Source organism: Hyla sarda, chromosome 4 (assembly GCF_029499605.1).
Source record: "Hyla sarda isolate aHylSar1 chromosome 4, aHylSar1.hap1, whole genome shotgun sequence".
Taxonomy (NCBI): Eukaryota; Metazoa; Chordata; class Amphibia; order Anura; family Hylidae; genus Hyla; species Hyla sarda.
The window spans coordinates 23,091,668-23,112,997 of record NC_079192.1 but is presented as its reverse complement, the minus strand read 5'-3'; the positions used below and the strand labels follow the sequence as shown (position 1 = coordinate 23,112,997).

General features: G+C 44.0%; 1 protein-coding gene across 7 annotated transcripts in view; it reads right to left on the bottom strand.

Annotated features, from left to right (window-relative positions):
• Positions 1-21,330, bottom strand: part of GPC2 (glypican 2) — a 90,736-nt gene that overhangs the window by 7,702 nt on the left and 61,704 nt on the right. For all 7 annotated transcript variants that reach the window (XM_056570151.1, XM_056570149.1, XM_056570150.1 and 4 more), the window contains 4 exons: positions 17,468-17,781; positions 12,992-13,072; positions 10,284-10,449; positions 1,288-1,418 (listed from right to left, as the gene is read on the bottom strand). In XM_056570151.1, the coding sequence (XP_056426126.1) occupies positions 1,288-1,418; positions 10,284-10,449; positions 12,992-13,072; positions 17,468-17,781 (692 nt within the window). The remainder of the gene's footprint in view (positions 1-1,287; positions 1,419-10,283; positions 10,450-12,991; positions 13,073-17,467; positions 17,782-21,330) is intronic.

Sequence of the window (21,330 nt, the reverse complement as noted above, 5' to 3'; positions counted from 1 at the left end):
TGTCTCCTGTCCTCATATCCCGCCCCCATATCCCAACCTCATATCCCTTCCTCATATCTCGTTCTTATATCCCGTTCTTATATCCCGTCCTTATATCCTGACCTTATATCCTGTCCTCATATCCCGTCCTCATATCCCGTCCTCATTTCCCAACCTCATATCCTGACCTTATATCCCGTTCTCATATCCCGTTCTCATATCTCGTCCTCATATCTCGTCCTCATTTTCCGACCTCATATCCCGACCTCATATCCCGTCTCCATATACTCTCCTCAATACTTGCATGGGACTTGAGACAAAAACCCCAAACCTTCATGTAAAGGAGCAGGTTAGGGTTAATTTAACTATCTTATCTTTTTATTTGACATATAGGTAATATGTGTACCAAATATTATCAAAATATGTTATGCTGGAAGATATATTTCTCATAGACTTGAATGGGATTTTAAACAAAAACCCCGACCCTCGCAAATGGGGGTGAGTTAAGGTTAATTTAATCGCTTCTTTCATTTTTCAGAGGCCCTTTCAGAAAGGAAAGAAGCGATCTGATTGGTTGCTATGGGCAACTCAGTAACTTTTCCTCTGGACGGGTTTTGTTAAATCTTCCCCATTGAGTTTTATATATAGATAGATAGATGATTTTTATAAAAAGTATAGACTGGCATTGAGGGGGTTTTGGAGTGACGTCACGAGGGGTGTGTCCGTGACGTCACAACCCCTGCACCCAGCATTCTAAACAAACGTCGGGTTCTGCACAGACATCGTGGGGGTCCCAGCTGCGGGACCCCCGCAATCAGACATCTTATCTCCTAGCCTTTGATTAGGGGATAAGATGTCTAGGGGAGGAGTACCCCTTTAAAAGGCCACAGGGGGCTTGTATCACTTTATTTTTAAGAATCAGTGGAGGGTCCCAGAAGTTTCACCCCCATCGATTTCACTATATATGATAGTATAAATTAGTAGAAATATTAGTAAAGTAATTCAAAGTGTCATAAATATAGATTTCTTTTCAGCATGTTAGTGCAGTTTAAAGGGGTCCGGAACTTTAGTTCAGAATGCTGGGTGCGGGGGTCGTGACGTCACACCGCCTCAACGCAATCTATGGGAGGGGGCGTGACATCCGTCACGCCCCCTCCCATAGACTTGCATTGAGGGGGCGTGCTGTGACGTCACGACCCCCGCAGCCTGTACCCAGCATTCGGAACGAAATGTTCTGGACACGGGGGCAGTGGAGTACCCCTTTAATGTACACAACTCTCTTCCCATTCCCCCGAGGGTGTGACGTACCTGTGCTGTGAGCTGTACGCTCTCCTCCTGCAGGGTCATAATTGCCTCAGAAATCTTCACTGAAATCGATTCGGTGGCGAGTTCCACATTGAACGGTCCGGTCAGACGCTCAGCTACTTCCTGCAGCCCATCTACAAGGAGACATATGAACTGTGAAAGGGGCCGTCACTGGCTACAAGGTAATGCATTCAATTTTGGAAGGACCAGGAGACAGGGGTGTACCTATAGGGTGACAGTTGCACCAGGGCCCTGTGCCTAAGGGGACCACAAGGCACATCTGCCCCATAAGAGACCAGTATTAGAAATGGCACATGGGGCCCAGTTGCAGATTTTGCATCGGGGCCCAGAAGCTACAAGTTACGCCTCTGCCAGACACCATATAATGTAGGGGGGAGATGAACATCGATTTCAACTGTCCAACCTTTTGTGTTAAAGGGGTACTCCATTGGAAAACATTTTTTTTTTTAAATCAACTGGTGCCAGAAAGTTAAACAGATTTGTAAATGACTTCTATTTAAAAATCTTAATCCTTCCAGTACTTATCAGCTGCTGTATGCTCCAGAGGAAGTTCTTTTCTTTCTGAATTTCCTTTCTGTCTGACCACAGTGCTCTCTGCTGACACCTCTGTCTGTGTCAGGAACTGTTCAGGGTAGAAGCAAAACCCCAAAACAAACCTCTCCTGCTCTGAACAGTTCCTGACGCGGACAGAGGTGCCAGCAGAGAGCACTGTGGTCAGACAGAAAGGAAATTCAAAAAGAAAAGAACTTCCTCTGGAGCATACAGCAGCTGATTAAGATTTTTTAAATAGAAGTAATTTACAAATCTGTTTAACTTTCTGGCACCAGTTGATTTAAAAAATTTTTTTTCCAGTGGAGTACCCCTTTAACCCCTTAACGACCACGGAGGTAAATGTATGTTCTGGTGCGGAGGTACTTCGCGCACCAGGACGTACATTTACGTCCTGTACATGACCACGTGCATCAGAGCGATGCTCGCGTCATGCACTGCAGGTTCCGGATACTATTAGCAGCCAATGACCCGCCGGTAAGGGCTGACATCCCGATCGCGCAGATGTCCGCCCTTAACCCCTCAGATGCTGTGATCAATACAGAACACGGCATCTGTGGCAATGCGCACATTTAAATGGATGATCAGATCGCCTGCAGTGCTGCCGCGGGGATCAGATATTCTAAAATGGCGGCCGGAGGTCCCCTCACCTGCCTCCGTCCGTCTCCAGGGGTCCTCTGCTCTGGTCAGAGATCAAGCAGACCAGAGCAGAAGATCACCGATAATACTGATCAGTGCTATGCCCTATGCATAGCACTGAACAGTATTAGCAATCAAACCATTGCTATAGATACTCCCCTATGGGGACATAAAAAGTGTAAAAAAAATAAAAATTTAAAAAAAGGAAAAAAATGTAAAGAAGAAAAAAAAAAATCTCCTCCCTCAATAAAAATGTAAATTGTCCCTTTTCCCCCCATTTTCCCCCCAAAAAGCGTTAAAAATAATTTTAATAAACATATTTGGTATTGCTACATGAGCAAATGTCTGAACTATCAAAATATAACGTTAATGACCCCGTATGGTGAACGGCGTGAACGTAAACATTTTTTAAAAAGTCCAAAATTCATGCTTTTTTGTCACATTTTATTAAAAAATGTAATTAATAAAAAGTGATTTAAAAGTTTCATATATGCAAATGCGGCATCAATAAAAAGTACAGATCACGGCGCAAAAAATCAGCCCTCTTACCGCCCCGTATACTGAAAAATGTAAAATTTATAGGTGGTCAAAACAGGCGATTTTAAAACATATTGATTTTGTACAAAAAGTTTATTATTTCTTAAAAGCAGTACAATAATAGAAAAGTATGTAAAGATGGGGGTGATTTTAATCGTATTGACCCAAAGAATAAAGAACACATGTCATTTACTGTAATGTGTACAGTGTGAAAACGAAACCCTCCAAAATGAGCAAAATTGTGGTTTTCATAAAAATTTCCTCACTAAAAAAATATTTTTTGGGACTCACCGTACATTTTATGGTAAAATAAGAGGTTTCATTACAAAGTGCAATTGGTCACGCAAAAATCAAACCCTCATATGGGTCTGGGGATGAAAATATAAATGAGTTATGGATTGTAGAAGGCGAGGAGGAAAAAACGAAAAACGCAAAAATAAAATTGGCCTGGTCCTTTAAGGGGCACTCCGCTGCTCAACGTTTGAAACAAACTGTTCCGAACGCTGAAGCCGGCGTTGGGTTCTCGTGATGTCATAGCCCCGCCCCCTCGTGATGTCACGCGCCGCCCCCTCATGATTTCACGTCCAGCCCCCTTAATGCAAGTCTATGGGAGGGGGCGTGACGGCTGTCACGCCCCCTCCCATAGACTTGCATTGAGGGGGTGGGGTGTGACATCATGAGGGGGCGGGGCTATGAAGTCACGAGCTCCCGGAGCCGGCTCCAGCGTTCGGAACAATTTGTTCCAAACGCTGAGCAGCGGCGTACCCCTTCAAGGTCAAAACGGGGTTGGTCCCGGGGTTGGTTAAGGACCATATTCATTTGGTGTTCAACTATATTAGGGTAAGTTCACATCTGTTAAACCACAAATGGGACCAATTTGGCGCAATCTTGCCTGTATTTTCTTATCGTGTCCTTTTTATATATGTATATATATATGTATGTATATATATATATATATATATATATATATATATATATATATATGTTTGTATCTGTTTGCATATTTTTTTAAACTGTAAAACCAGTTAAAAAAAATTAAAAAAAAACGGCCTTGCTGGGAGTTGTAGTTTTGAAACAGCTGGAGGCACACTGGTTGGGAAACACTGCAATAGACGAATATTATGACCAGCTTTCTACCATGATTAGTTATCCACATGAACACTGCAGCACATTCACTATATAAAATTAAATCGTAAACGAAAAAAGCGTTAATGGAGAATTTTTTTTTTTTTTTTTTTTTGTGATACAACTAAATGCTATTGAATGAAAGAATTTATCTCAAACTAAAGAATCTTCTTTTATTCCAGAAGCAGCCCCCCACCTGTCCATGGACAATGCATCAATGACGTGTTGTTGTCAGTGGGGTCCTATTGTTTCATGTAAAATACTGTTTATAATAACAATAATAGGAACGAATGGATCTGATCAATGTCATAAATGAATTGTCCACATCCTGTAAAAATCAGATTGTGTTGTATTCTGTTCCTTAACGCTGACGTGAGGATTGGGAAAATACCGTAAATCAATGTACTATAGTAATAAATGCTGTTTGTGTTACCAGGGGATCCATTCATGCTGCTCCCAGGGGGCAGATATTTAGGGAATTAAAGGGGTTATCCAGGAAAACACTTTGATATATATATATATATATATATATATATATATCAACTGGCTCCAGAAAGTTAAACAGATTTGTAAATTACTTCTATTAAAAAATCTTAATTCTTTCAGTACTTATGAGCTTCTGAAGTTAAGGTTGTTCTTTTCTGTCTAAGTGCTCTCTGATGACACGTGTCTTGGGGACCACCCAGTTTAGAAGAGGTTTGCTATGGGGATTTGCTTCTAAACTTGGCGTTTCCCGAGACACGTGTCATCAGAGAGCACTTAGACAGAAAAGAACAACCTTAACTTCAGAAGCTCATAAGTACTGAAAGGATTAAGATTTTTTAATAGAAGTAATTTACAAATCTGTTTAACTTTCTGGAGCCAGTTGATATATATATATATAAAAAAAAAAAGTGTTTTCCTGGATAACCCCTTTAAACAGATTTGTAAATTACTTCTATTAAAAAATCTTCATCCTTTCAGTACTCACGAGCTGCTGAAGTTGAGTTGTTCTTTTCTGTCTAAGTGCTCTCTGATGACACGTGTCTCGGGAACCGCCCAGTTTAGAAGCAAATCCCCAGAGCAAACCTCTTCTACTCTGTGCAGTTCCCGAGACAAGCAGAGATGTCAGCAGAGAGCACTGTTGCCAGACAGAAAAACAACAACTCAACTTCAGCAGCTGATAATTATTGAAAGGATTAAGATTTTTTAATAGAAGTAATTTACAAATCTGTTTAACTTTCTGGAGCCAGTTGATATATATATAAAAAAAAAATTTTTCCTGGATAACCCCTTCAAGGATAGATGGTGAGGTCCGCAAATCTCGGATTGGTAAAAGACGCTGGCATGCGTCACCGCGGCGGTCTTCCTGCCACAGACCGGATTGAGTAGAAGCCGCTCATGAAAACCCTCGTATCAAGCGATGAACAAATGCAAGCCTCGTGGTATCCTGATGGCGTGTGATGTCACAGGCGCTCAGCAATGCTGCCTGGAAATTTGGACTCAAATAGTGCTGCTGGTTCAGCACAATATCGGTGGTGTAAGAATAGCTTGTATACACCTAGACGCGTTTGAGGGCTCTTATATGTAGAACATGGCCCAAAGGGCCGTGTTCTACATATAAGAGCCCTGAAACGCGTGGCTAGGTGTATACAAGCTATTCTACATATAAGAGCCCTGAAACGCGTGGCTAGGTGTATACAAGCTATTCTACATATAAGAGCCCTGAAACGCGTGGCTAGGTGTATACAAGCTATTCTACATATAAGAGCCCTGAAACACGTTGCGGTGACGCATGCCAGCGTCTTTTACCATCCAAGACTTTGTGGAGTCAGTTGATATATAAAAAACATTTTTTTTCCTGGGATACCCCTTTAACAGTGAATATTTTATCAAACTTTTCAGTCACAAATATTTGAACCAGTAACCTCACACAGCTAAGGCTGGGTTCACACTACGTTTTTCAACTACGGTTCCCGCATACGTTTTCTATCAAAAAACGTATAGGAAAAAAAACGGGTGGAACAGTATGGGGGAAAAAGTAAACCGTATGCGTTTTTAAACAGTATACTGTTTTTAAAAGTGCATACAGTTCCGTCAGTTTTTATAGAAAAAAAAAACCCATACGTTTTTGAAAATTTTGTCCATTTTTAATGGGAGGGGTCTTGGGTGGGGACTTTAGGATTCAAATGCGCATGTGCAAAGTAAAAACGTATACGTTTTTCCCGTATGGAACCGTATACATGTGCGTTTCCCATTGACGTCCATGTTAAAAAAAACGTATGCAGTTGCAGTACTGTGGTTGACCACGATTTTGTCTCCGGTTTAAAAACCGTACTGCAACCACATACGTTTTTTTTTTAACATGGACGTCAATGGGAACCGTACAGAACTGTATGTGCGTACGCTTCCATCCGGTTTTCACCATACGGTTTTTGACTTTGCAGTTTTTTTCTTGGAATTCCAATCAAACAAATGAAACTTTATTCATAATGGAATGAAAAGTTAAAAACGTATACGTTTTTTTCTTAATGTCCAGTTGCATCCGTTTTTTTATTTTTCAAAGCGTATACGGATTAAAATTTGGACACACGTTTTGATAGAGTTTTGTCAGGTTTTGAGGAATCCATTTTTTTAAAATCAAAAACCTGATACGGGAACTGTATTACAAAAACGTGGTGTGAACTCAGCCTAAGCTCTGCCTGGGATTTCCATTTATAACAATGGATAATAACGGTGCATGATGGACCCTAAACATTTTAATGGGTTCCATCTTGGTCACTGTTCTCTTTAACTTCATATCCAAGTCCCACTAAAATTGTATTGTTACTTTTTTCTTATCGTAGATTTTACATTATGTCTCAAGTAACTCTAGTTGGTGCAGGTGAAGGTGAAGTGCCCCTTTTACGCAACTCAGGTGCATTTAAAGGAGGAACTTCTGGGAAATAAAACTTATACCCTATCCACAGGATAGGGGATATGTTTCTAAAGGTGGGGGGTCCGACTGCCGGGCCCCCCTGTGATGTCTTGTACAGGGGACTGGTTACTCACCCGTCCTCTACGTGCTCCGGCCCCCAAGGTCGAACCCCCCACAATCAGAAACGTATTCCTTATACTGTGGATAGGGGATACGTTTTATTTCCCCAGAGTACCCCATTAAAGTAGACCTGTCAGGGGTAAACATAAGCACAGGGCTAAATATGGCTTCTGATCAGGATTCTGGGCATACCTTTTTATCTCCATTGTTCGTTCCAGTGCTGAGATATTAGCCTTTTTGTCAATATGTAAATAAGGCTCAAGTGCCATGGGGGCGTTTCTCAGTTTGGCAAGAGGCCAAGGTAAGTTAACCCATCTTCTCTAATTTACTGCATCCGTGCCTGCTTGAACATGCTTATATCTCAGCACTGGAAAGAACTATGGTAAAGGTATGGAATGCTGAAGAGAAGCCTTCATAGGATTCCTAACATATCTGTAAATCACTTAACACAAATGACTTCCTTAAAGGGGTTATACAGGAAAAAAATTTTTTTATATATATCAACTGACTCCAAAAAGTTAAACAGATTTGTAAATTACTTCTATTAAAAAATCTTAATCCTTTCAGTACTTATGAGCTTCTGAAGTTGAGTTGTTCTTTTCTGTCTAAGTGCTCTCTGATGACACGTGTCTCGGGAACCGCCCAGTTTAGAAGCAAATCCCCATAGCAAACCTCTTCTAAACTGGGCGGTTCCCGAGACACGTGTCATCAGAGAGCACTTAGACAGAAAAGAACAACTCAACTTCAGAAGCTCATAAGTACTGAAAGGATTAAGATTTTTTTAATAGAAGTAATTTACAAATCTGTTTAACTTTCTGGAGCCAGTTGATATTTAAAAAAAAAAGTTTTTTTTCCTGGATAACCCCTTTAAATGAGAAATGCAGCGAAAAACATCTCTCCCTGTGTCCGTGCTGCAAAAAAAAAGAAAAAAACTTTATCTCACCTACCTTCGTTCCCCCGTAGCGGATAAATGGGTGTCACACTCTTCTGCTCGTCTTCCTTCTTCTTAGGCTCGGAACGTCACACTATTGTCAGTGTATTGCCGGCCGCAGCGATGTCCCACCTCAGCCAATGATAGACTGAGTGCGCCTTGTCATGTAAAGAGTCGGCCAGAGCTCCTTACATGACGCACTGTCATTGTCTGAGGCGGGACATCACTGCGGCCGGTGATACACTGACAGCACTGTGATGTTTCGAGCCTAAAAAGAAGGAAGCCGAGGAGTAGCAGCGGAGGAATGGGACGTCCATATATCTGCAACGGGGGAATGTAGGAAGGCGAGTTAAAGTTTTTTATTTTTGCAGCCCGAGCACAGGGAGAGTTAAATGTTTTTCGCTGCATTTCTCCATTAACCTAGAAAAAGGCCACAAGGCTAGGTGTCTCACTTTTTTCTGCAATCTGCTGTCCACTGCCTGTTGTCAGGGGAACTCTGTCTCTAGTAACATCTAGATCACATCTGAAGTCAAATCAGGGCTGCCCTCTCCACCATAAACGTTGGGCAGCTGCCCCTTTTCTAGGTACAAGTGTACCCACTGTTTTATGTCCACAGAACTGTAGTGTAATCTCCCCGTTCCCTTTAGCTTCTCCTTGCTAATCCTGATGCTGCAGTTTCTTTCCTTTCTGCTCACATAGCACTGAGCAGAGCCAGTGCCTCAGTAACCCCTTCTCCCCCCCCAAATGTCATCTATAGTAGAGGTACTCCATTACAATTACATAAATTGTGGTAAAAGAACACCTACCGTATTTTTCGCCGTATCAGACGCACTTTTTCTTCCCCAAAACTGGGGGGAAAAAAGTCGGTGCGTCTTATACGGCGAATACACCCCTATCGCGGCGGTCCCTGCGGCCATCAACGGCCGGGACCCGCGGCTAATACAGGACATCACCGATCGCGGTGATGCCCTGTATTAACCCTTCAGACGCAGCGATCAAAGCTGACCGCCGAGTCTGAAGGGAAAGTGACACTAACCTGGCTGTTCAGGACCGCCGCGATTTCACCACGGCGGTCCCGAACAGCCCGACTGAATAGCCAGGTTAGTGCTTACAGGACACCGGGAGGGACCTTACCTGCCTCCTCGGTGTCTTCTCCGTTCAGGGATCCCCTGTATGGCCGGCGCTCTCCTTCCTCGTCATCACGTCGTCGCGTACGTGCGTCGGCGTGCGTTACGACGTGATGGCGGCGACGGAGAGCGAGGATACCCGGCCGGCAGCAGAGACGTTCCGGAGCGACGGGGACGCGGCGACAGCGATGGAGCGACATCCAGGGCAGCGGTGACGGGTCCGGAGCGGCGGGGACACGTGAGTATTACCTCCTATGCAGTGGTCTTCAATCTGCGGACCTCCAGATGTTGCAAAACTACAACTCCCAGCATGCCCGGACAGCCAACGGCTGTCCGGGCATGCTGGGAGTTGTAGTTTTGCAACATCTGGAGGTCCGCAGGTTGAAGACCACTATTGGGTTCAAAATCTTTAATTTTTTTAGATTTTGCACCTAAAAATAGGGTGCGTCTTATACGCCGGTGCGTCCTATAGGACGAAAAATACGGTACATATTATGCAGTTCATGACGTGGAGGCCATCCAGGAGGCCTGGCGCCTTATAAACTGTTTTAAGGACGCTATATGGGTGGCCAGGAACCGCCTCTTCTACAACAGGGAGGACATGTCCATCCAGGACTGCCGCAGGCCGGTCCACAGCCGGCTTAGAGACTATTCCATCTTGGACGTCGATGGGGAAGAGGATTAAGGCCCCTCTGCTTCCCCTACCTCCCCATACGTTTGCCCATTAGTCTGACCCTGTCATCTGCCCTAACCCCATTGATCCCCCGACCCTCTCAAATCACAGACTGTAATATGTTGTTTTTCGACCGTACTTCTTCGATAACGAGTGATGGAGCGGAATGTTAGTGTAGCATGTGGTACGGTGTATAGCTTAGGGAACCTGTACTGTATATTGTACCGTCATGCTTTGTGTGATTGTAATTTATTGTATGACTTGTAATGACGACTGAATGACGAATAAAGCTTTTTCAATACCTACATATTATGCAGTCCTGACATGCAGTACATGGGAGTTTTTATTTTTTTTATTTCCTAAACTAAAACTTAAACTCACCTATCAAACTATTCCAGTCACCATCCATATCTGCCTGGTGGGCAAGGCAGCCCTTCATGACATTAAGGCATAAGCCGTGACAAGGCAGCAGGCCAGTGTGACCTCGGCACAATGGACAATACCACATCCGCATTGCAGCCCGGAGACAGTCAGGAGGGGGCACTGTCTAGAAAGAGAGGAGCAAGGTAAATATCAGAACAGAATATGTGTCCATCGCAGTGGGGTTCATGTTCTTCGCATAAGACCATTGTGGAGCAGTGGTTAAAGGGGTACTCCAGTGGAAAACATTGTTTTTTAAATCAACTGGTGCCAGAAAGTTAGGCTGGGTTAACACCAAGTTTTTGCCATACTGTTTTCAATCCGTTTTTCTAAAGAAAACCGTATGGCAAAAAAAAAAACGGATGGAACAGTATGGAAAAAAGTAAACCGTATGCGTTTTTAAACAGTATACTGTTTTTAAAAATGCATACAGTTCCGTCAGTTTTTATAGGAAAAAAAAACATAAGTTTTTGAAAATGTTGTCCATTTTTAATGGGAGGGGTCTTGGGTGGGGACTTTAGGATTCAAATGCGCATGTGCAAAGTAAAAACGTATACGTTTTTCCCGTATGGAACCGTATACATGTGCGTTTCCATTGACGTCCATGTTAAAAAAAAACATATGCGGTTGCAGTACGGTTTTTAAACCGGAGACAAAATTGTGGTTGACCACGGTTTTGACTCCGGTTAAAAAAACTTACTGCAACCGCATATGTTTTTTTTAACATGGACGTCAATGGGAAACGCACATGTACACGGTTCCGTACGGGAAAAATGTATAAGTTTTTACTTTGCATATGCGCATTTGAATCCTAAAGTCCCCACCCAAGACCCCTCCCATTAAAAATGGACAAAATTTCAAAAAAGTATGGGTTTTTTTCTATAAAAACTGACGGAACTATATGCACTTTTAAAAACAGTATACTGTTTAAAAACGCATCCGGTTTACTTTTTTCCATACTGTTCCATCCGTTTTTTTGCCATACGGTTTTCTTTAGAAAAACGGATTGAAAACAGTATGGCAAAAACGTGATGTGAACCCAGCCTTAAACAGATTTGTAAATTACTTCAATAAAAAATCTTAATCCTTCCAGTACTTATCATACTTATCAGCTGCTGTATGCTCCAGAGGAAGTTCTTTTCTTTTTGAATTTCCTTTCTGTCTGACCACAGTGCTCTCTGCTGACACCTCTGTCCATTTCAGAAACTGTCCAGAGTAGGAGCATTTTCCATAGCAAACCTATCCTGCTCTGGACAGTTCCTGACATGGACAAATGTGTCAGCAGAGAGAACTGTGGTCAGACAGAAAAGAAATTCAAAAAGAAAAGAACTTCCTATGGAGCATACAGCAGCTGATAAGTACTGGAAGGATTAAGAATTTTAAATAGAAGTAATTTACAAATCTGTTTAAAGGGGTACTTTATTTTTTTTTTAAATCAACTGGTGCCAGAAAGTTAAACAGATTTGTAAATTACTTCTATTAAAAAATCTTAATACTTTCTGTACTTATTAGCTGCTGAATACTACAGTGGAAATTATTTTCCGTTTGAAACACAGAGCTCTCTGCTGAATCACGAGCACAGTGCTCTCTGCTGACATCTCTGTCCATTTTAGGAACTGTCCAGGGTAAAAGGAAATCCCCATAGCAAACATATGCTGTTCTGGACAGTTCCTAAAATGGACAGAGATGTCAGCAGAGAGCACTGTGGTCATGATGTCAGCAGAGAGTTCTGTGTTTCAAAAAGAAAATAATTTCCGCTGTAGTATTCAGCAGCTAATAAGTACAGGAAGGATTAAGATTTTTTTATAGAAGTAATTTACAAATCTGTTTAACTTTCTGGCACCAGTTGATTTTAAAAAAAATGTCCACTGAAGTACCCCTTTAAGCAATTGTCCCCCATGGAGCTGCAGTGAGCATGCTCAACCAGCATTCTTGTGATTGGTACGTCAGCTAGGTAACCTCTATTCTACAGATACCTGGTATGATTACTGGGCAAACTAGCATTACTATGAATGGGCCAGTGATCAGTGAAGAATGTGCAAACGCTGGTTTGTTGGCTGTAAGGATTTTTTTGTGCAAATGTGCAGCTGACGATGATAAAATGAATGGGCTGCATGTATGTTTTTTAAAATACACATTTACCCCCTGTAAATGGAGCTGTCATAGTAGACCCCATTACATGGGAAACCATGGCCGGCTCCAGAAAGTTAAACAGATTTGTGAATTACTTCTATTAAAAAATCTTAATCCTCTCAGTACTTATGAGCTGCTGAAGTTGAGTTGTTCTTTTCTGTCTAAGTGCTCTCTGATGACACCTGTCTCGGGAACTGTCCAGAGTAGAAGCAAATCTCCATAGCAGCAAATCTCCATATACACTGTGCAGTACCCGAGACAAGCAGAGATGTCAGCAGAGAGCACTGTTGCCAGACAGAAAAGAACAACTCGACTTCAGCAGCTGATAATTATTGGACGGATTAAGATTTTTTTTAATAGAAGTAATTTACAAATCTGTTTAACTTTCTGGAGCCAGTTGATATAAAAAAATAAATAAATAAATAAAAAAGGGTTTTCCTGGAATACCCCTTTAAGCTTTATTTATCAGTGCCTGGCTGGTCTGAACCACAGCAGCACAGGAGATCAGAATTGAGCACATTGACCCGGTGTTGTACCTTGGTTGCTCTGCTGACGATGTCACTCGCTGTTGCCAGTCCTTGGACCAGTGTTCTGGCTGCTCCTAATGCTCTTGTGACCTGGAGGAGATGGAGTAATAGTAATAACCATTAGACTAGGATTCCACGCAGGTTATTTCTGGCGTTTTTGTGAAAACTAACACTGCACTTTTCGAGCCAAATCCAGAAGTGTATTCAAAAGAAATGGGAAATATAAAGGAAGGACCTTTGCCTTAAAGCGGTAAATGTTCCGAACACTGGGGCCGGCAGTTCGTGACGTCATAGCCCTGCCCCCTTATGATGTCACGCCCCGCCCCCTCAATGCAAGTCTATGGGAGGGGGCGTGACGGCTGTCACGCCCCCTCCCATAGACTTGCATTGAGGGAGCGGGCGTGACATCATGAGGGGGGCGGGGCTATGATGTCACGAGCTGCCGGCTCCAGCGTTCGGAACAGTTTGTTCCAAACGCTGAGCAGCGGAGTACCCCTTTAAACTCATAAATTAGGCCCTTCAAATGTACTGAATTGCCTTATAATTTTGGTGACTATTTTATTTTTTTTTGGCATGAAAAATGTTGCCTAAATAAATATGGGCAGATAGATGGGCCCTTTCATTTTTTAGACTTAGCACTGAGCTGCTGCGAACAGCATTTCTTTTTATATGGGTGCCATGTATAAAATGGGTGCCAGCAATAATAGTAAGGCCGGGTTTACACTACGGAATTTCCAAGCAGAATCCGTTTTGCAATGCCACTCACAAATTCCAGTGCAGCAGAGTCCCATTGCATGCAATGGGATTCGGCTGCACAGTGCACACTACGGAATTTTAGCCGTTGAGATTCCTCCTCCAAAAGAATGCACTAGTCCATTCTTTATGTCCAATCTGTTCCGCAGACATTGCTGTCTATGTGGATAGCAATGTCCGTGCGGTCCTAGCGCCCACTCATTCAGTAAGTGTGAACCCGGCCTAAGCAGGTCAGAAGCAAAGAGGATGGAGTGTCCTGTTGCTTCTAAATGGCCAGTACGGTTCCCACAAGCAGAATACAGTGGTCCCTCAAGTTACAATATTAATTGGTTCTGGGACGACCATTGTATGTTGAAACCATTGTATGTTGAGACCAGAACTCTATGGAAACCTGGTAATTGGTTCTAAAGGCACCAAAATGTCATCCAAAAATAGGAAAATGTGAGGATTAAAGAAAAATAAGTAGATAACTAATATAAATAAAGCAAATCCTTACATATAAAAGTAAGAAAGATCTGCTGGGAGCTGTAAATCACTGTCTATGCCAGTGTTTCCCAAGCAGGGAGCCTCCAGCTGTTGCAAAACTACAACTCCCAGCATGCTCGGACAGCCAAAGGCTGTCCGGGCATGCTGGGAGTTGTAGTTTTGCAACAGCTGGGGCCACCCTGCTTGGGAAACACTGGTCTATGTAGAGGACAGGAGCTTCTTCAGGGTCCTGTAAGTAAAAAAGTAATTGAGTCGCCCTCACCTGGTGTTCAAAGGAACAGCTAACCCTGGTACAGGTAAAGTGTACAGAACATGTAATACCTCCCTCTACTGTAGGGGGCGCTACCAGACACCAGTCAGTGCATACACTTCAGTAATACAGGTAAAGAGTACAGAACATGTAATACCTCCCTGTACTGTAGGGGGCGCTACCAGACACCAGTCAGTGCATACACTTCAGTAATACAGGTAAAGAGTACAGAACATGTAATACCTCCCTGTACTGTAGGGGGCGCTACCAGACACCAGTCAGTGCATACACTTAAGTAATACAGGTAAAGAGTACAGAACATGTAATACCTCCCTCTACTGTAGGGGGCGCTACCAGACACCAGTCAGTGCATACACTTCAGTAATACAGGTAAAGAGTACAGAACATGTAATACCTCCCTGTACTGTAGGGGGCGCTACCAGACACCAGTCAGTGCATACACTTAAGTAATACAGGTAAAGAGTACAGAACATGTAATACCTCCCTCTACTGTAGGGGGCTCTACCAGACACCAGTCAGTGCATACACTTCAGTAATACAGGTAAAGAGTACAGAACATGTAATACCTCCCTGTACTGTAGGGGGCGCAACCAGACACCAGTCAGTGCATACGCTTCAGTAATACAGGTGTTTTCCAGTAAATTGTCCATTCTGATTGGTCACATCTTCTGGCCATTGTCACGTTTCACAGATCTGGACTGTCCGTACATTGTACGTTGAGTCTGGTTTCAACTTACGATGGTCCAGAAAAGACCATTGTATGTTGAAACTATTGTATGTTGAGGCCATTGTAAGTTGAGGGATCACTGTATGTGTTTTAAACAAGTTTTATAAATGTATACGTTGCACAACTGTTATAGTTGAAGGTATTATCCACTTTAGATAATCCCTTTAAAGGGGTATTCCAGGCAAAAACTTTTTTTTATTTTTTTATATATCAACTGGCTCCTATTAAAAAATCCTTAATCCTTCCAATAGTTATTAGCTTCTGAAGTTTTCTGTCTAACTGCTCGATGATGATGTCACGTCCCGGGAGCTGTGCATGATGGGAGAATATCCCCATAGGAGCTGGACAGCTCCCGGGACGTGAGTCATCAGAAAGCAGTTAGACAGAAAACAGCAACTCGACTTCAGAAGCTAATAACTACTGGAAGGATTAAGATTTTTTAATAGAAGTAATTTACAAATCTGTTTAACTTTCCGGAGCCAGTTGATATAAAAAAAAGTTTTTGCCTGGAATACCCCTTTAAATACTCGACACCAGATTTTGCCAGTACAATCTGGAGAACTGGGACATATGTAAACCCCACCCAAAAGTGGGTATTTCAGGGTAGTTCCTGGTTGTTTCTGGGGCATTCCCAGGAAGTCTTGGTGCAAGAGACTGAAAACTATGTGAAAATAAGCTGAATATAGTCAGTCAAGAGGCTGGGACCACCAATAATAAGTAGTAAACTGCAGAAGAGATACACAGAATTACACTGTTCTAAGTGAAATCAATGAGCCCTGATGTGCTGGGTCCTACAGGGATCTGAAAGAATCCTCTATTTAGCTCAGAATTCTGTACTTGGGTATTTTAAAATGGTTTTTCTAGTCCAGCAAAAGTGAATGGTGAAACAGATGTTGCACAACGGTAGAATAGCATTTTTCTTTTTACTTTTACTAAAAGTGCTGTAGTGTAGATCTGCTCTCAGAGCGGGCTAGAATACCGTAGTTTAAGTTGTTTTTTAAGACTAAGATAAAACTAGTATTAAAGGGGTACTCCGGTGGAAAACATTTTTTTTTTTAAAGAAGTACCCTGGTGCAGACTACTCCTGCTCCGTCCAGCTCTCTGCTGACACCTCTGTCCGTGTCAGGAACTGTCCAGAGTAGCATAGGTTTGCTATGAGGATTTTCTCCTGCTCTGGACAGTTCCTGATACGGACAGAGGGGTCAGCAGAGAGCACTGTGGACAAGACAAAAAAAAGAAATTCAAAAAGAACAGAATTTCCTCTGTAGTATACAGCTGCTAATAAGTACTGGAAGGGTAAAGATTTTTTAATGGAAGTCATTTACAAATCTGTTTAACTTTCTGGCATCAGTTCATTAAAGGAGTACTCTGGTGCAGACTACTCCTGCTCCGTCCTGCCCGGGCTGCAAAAAAAAATGAAAATAAACCATGACTCACCTTCCTGGGTTCCCGCGGAGCGCCACTACAGCTGATCGGTCCTCCGGTCCATCCTCTTCATACTTCCGTGTGAACGAAGCGTCACATGGCGCTCAGCCTATTATGGGCCGAGGCTGAACATCGCGGCGGCTGGCGATAGGCTGAGTGTCATGTGACGCTTCGTTCACACGGAAGTATGAAGAGGATGGACCGGAGGACCGATCAGCTGTAGTGGCGCTCCGCGGGAACCCAGGAAGGTGAGTGATGGTTTATTTTCATTTATTTTGCAGCCCGGGCAGGACGGAGCAGGAGTAGTCTGCACCAGAGTACTCCTTTAATGAACTGATGCCAGAAAGTTAAACAGATTTGTAAATGACTTCTATTAAAAAATCTTTACCCTTCCAGTACTTATTAGCAGCTGTATACTACAGAGGAAATTCTGTTCTTTTTTTATTTATTTTTTGTCTTGTCCACAGTGCTCTCTACTGACACCTGATATCCGTATCAGGAACTGTCCAGAGCAGGAGAAAATCCCCATTGCAAACCTATGCTGCTCTGGACAGTTCCTGACACGGGCATAGGTGTCAGCAGAGAGCACTGTGGACAGGAAAAAAAAGAAATTCAAAAAGAAAAGAATTTCCTCTGTAGCATACAGCTGCTAAAAAGTACTGGAAGGGTAAAGATTTTTTAATAGAAGTCATTTACAAATCTGTTTAACTTTCTGGCACCAGTTGACTTATAAAGACCTATAAAAAATTGTTTTCCACCGGAGCACCCCTTTAAGCCATATATCTAAGCAATATTTATTAACTTTAAATATTCTCCTCCAAACCTGTATGCGAAGCTTCCGTGGGATGTCTCCGAAGGGCCTTAGCTCCTCCGCTCTACGAGCTGCGCACTCCATATAGTCTGCACTCAGCTCATAATGAGGAAGCAGCAGCCGGAGTGTACGCTCCAAAAGCGCAGCCCAAAACTCAGAGAGCGCCTCAGCCAGCCGGGCTGCTCCTCCTCCCATGTAGTAGGCTCGCAGCTCAGAGAAGAGAGTGCTGAAGAGAGCAGCATTCTGGGAGTACAGATGTCCATAGGAGAGCGCAAACATGGCAGCCAGAGAGTTCTCTGAAGAGTCAAGAAGGGCGAGAAAAAATTCTGCAAAAAAAACAAAAACATAAAATAATGATGAGCACAAAACCGTGGACTAACTATAATACAATGAAGTACAAATACAGCTAAATTTTGGCGCATTAAATTAGATTTAAGGGGTACTCCATTTTAGGAACTGTCCTGAGCAGGAGAGGTTTGCTATGAGGATTTGCTCCTACTCTGGACAGATCCTAAAATAGACAGAGGTGTCAGCAGAGAGCACTGTGGTCAAACAGAAAGGAAATTCAAAAAGAAAAGAACTTCCTCTGTAGTGTACAGCAGCTGATAAGTACTGGAAGGATTAAGATTTTTAAATAGAAGTAATTTACAAATCTGTTTAACTTTCTGGCACCAGTTAATAAAAAATGTTTTTTTTTTTTTCCAGTGGAGTACTCCTTTCAAATAGATGCATTAAAAATGAAATGGAAATCAAGGCCATTAAAAATGTGCATTGTATGATGTGGGAAATTAAAGGATTGTAATAGTCCCCTAAACTACAGTGTTAAAGGCATGTTCTGAGATTTAGGATATGACATCAATATCAGATCAATGGCCGTCCGACTCCTAACACCTTCACCATCAGCTGGTTGAAAGGGCCATGGAACTTCATCAGATGCTTTGGCCTTCTGATTTTTTGCCATGAATAGCGCCATATAGAAACATAGAAGCAGAGAATGTGTCGGCAGATAAGAACCATTTGGCCCATCTAGTCTGCCCAATAATCTGAATACTATGAATAGTCCCTGGCCCTATCTTATATGAAGGATAGCCTTATACCTATCCCTATCTTATATGAAGGATAACCTTATACCTATCCCTATCTTATATGAAGGATAGCCTTATACCTATCCCTATCTTATATGAAGGATAGCCTTATACCTATCCCTATCTTATATGAAGTATAGCCTTATACCTATCCCTATCTTATATGAAGGATTGCCTTATACCTATCCCTATCTTATATGAAGGATAGCCTTATACCTATCCCTATCTTATATGAAGAATAGCCTTATGCCTATTCCTATTGTTACGCCGAGCGCTCCGGGTCCCCGCTCCTCCCCGGAGCGCTCGCTACACTCTCCCCGCTGCAGCGCTCCGGTCAGATCCACTGACCCGGGGCGCTGCGATTCCACTTCCAGCCGGGATGCGATTCGCGATGCGGGTAGCGCCCGCTCGCGATGCGCACCCCGGCTCCCGTACCTGACTCGCTCTCCCTCGGTCCTGTCCCGGCGCGCGCGGCCCCGCTCCCTAGGGCGCGCGCGCGCCGGGTCTTTGCGATTTAAAGGGCCACTGCGCCGCTGATTGGCGCAGTGATCCCAATTAGTGTGTTCACCTGTGCACTTCCCTATATCACCTCACTTCCCCTGCACTCCCTTGCCGGATCTTGTTGCCATCGTGCCAGTGAAAGCGTTTCCTTGTGTGTTCCTAGCCTGTGTTCCAGACCTCCTGCCGTTGCCCCTGACTACGATCCTTGCTGCCTGCCCCGACCTTCTGCTACGTCCGACCTTGCTTCTGTCTACTCCCTTGTACCGCGCCTATCTTCAGCAGCCAGAGAGGTGAGCCGTTGCTAGTGGATACGACCTGGTCACTACCGCCGCAGCAAGACCATCCCGCTTTGCGGCGGGCTCTGGTGAAAACCAGTAGTGACTTAGAACCGATCCACTAGCACGGTCCACGCCAATCCCTCTCTGGCACAGAGGATCCACTACCTGCCAGCCGGCATCGTGACAGTAGATCCGGCCATGGATCCCGCTGAAGTTCCTCTGCCAGTTGTCGCTGACCTTACCACGGTGGTCGCCCAGCAGTCACAACAGATAGCGCAACAAGGCCAACAGCTGTCTCAACTGACCGTTATGCTACAACAGTTACTACCACAGCTTCAGCAGTCATCTCCTCCGCAGCGAGTGGCCGCTCCTGGTCTACGCCTATCCTTGCCGGATAAATTTGATGGGGACTCTAAGTTTTGCCGTGGCTTTCTTTCCCAATGTTCCCTGCATCTGGAGATGATGTCGGACCAGTTTCCCACTGAAAGGTCTAAGGTGGCTTTCGTAGTCAGCCTTCTGTCTGGAAAAGCCCTGTCTTGGGCCACACCGCTCTGGGACCGCAATGACCCCGTCACTGCCTCTGTACACTCCTTCTTCTCGGAAATCCGAAGTGTCTTTGAGGAACCTGCCCGAGCCTCTTCTGCTGAGACTGCCCTGTTGAACCTGGTCCAGGGTAATTCTTCCGTTGGCGAGTATGCCGTACAATTCCGTACTCTTGCTTCAGAATTATCCTGGAATAATGAGGCCCTCTGCGCGACCTTTAAAAAAGGCCTATCCAGCAACATTAAAGATGTTCTGGCCGCACGAGAAATTCCTGCTAATCTACATGAACTCATTCACCTAGCCACTCGCATTGACATGCGTTTTTCCGAAAGGCGTCAGGAGCTCCGCCAAGATATGGACTCTGTTCGCACGAGGCGTTTCTTCTCCTCGGCTCCTCTCTCCTCTGGTCCCCTGCAATCCGTTCCTGTGCCTCCCGCCGTGGAGGCTATGCAGGTCGACCGGTCTCGCCTGACACCTCAAGAGAGGACACGACGCCGCATGGAGAACCTCTGCCTGTACTGTGCTAGTACCGAACACTTCCTGAGGGATTGTCCTATCCGTCCTCCCCGCCTGGAAAGACGTACGCTGACTCCGCACAAAGGTGAGACAGTCCTTGATGTCTACTCTGCTTCTCCACGTCTTACTGTGCCTGTGCGGATGTCTGCCTCTGCCTTCTCCTTCTCTACTGTGGCCTTCTTGGACTCTGGATCTGCAGGAAATTTTATTTTGGCCTCTCTCGTCAACAGGTTCAACATCCCAGTGACCAGTCTCGCCAGACCCCTTTACATCAATTGTGTAAACAATGAAAGATTGGACTGTACCATACGTTTCCGCACGGAGCCCCTTCTAATGAGCATCGGATCTCATCACGAGAGGATTGAACTTTTGGTCCTCCCCAATTGCACCTCGGAAATTCTCCTTGGACTTCCCTGGCTTCAACTTCATTCCCCAACCCTGGATTGGTCCACTGGGGAGATCAAGAGTTGGGGGCCCTCTTGTTCCAAGGACTGTCTAAAACCGGTTCCCAGTAACCCTTGCCGTGACTCTGTGGTTCCTCCAGTAACCGGTCTCCCTAAGGCCTATATGGACTTCGCGGATGTTTTCTGCAAAAAACAAGCTGAGACTCTACCTCCTCACAGGCCTTATGATTGTCCTATCGACCTCCTCCCGGGCACTACTCCACCCCGGGGCAGAATTTATCCTCTCTCTGCCCCAGAGACTCTTGCCATGTCTGAATACGTCCAGGAAAATTTAAAAAAGGGCTTTATCCGTAAATCCTCCTCTCCTGCCGGAGCCGGATTTTTCTTTGTGTCCAAAAAAGATGGCTCCCTACGTCCTTGCATTGACTACCGCGGTCTTAATAAAATCACGGTTAAGAACCGCTACCCCCTACCCCTCATCTCTGAACTCTTTGATCGCCTCCAAGGTGCCCACATCTTTACTAAACTGGACTTAAGAGGTGCCTATA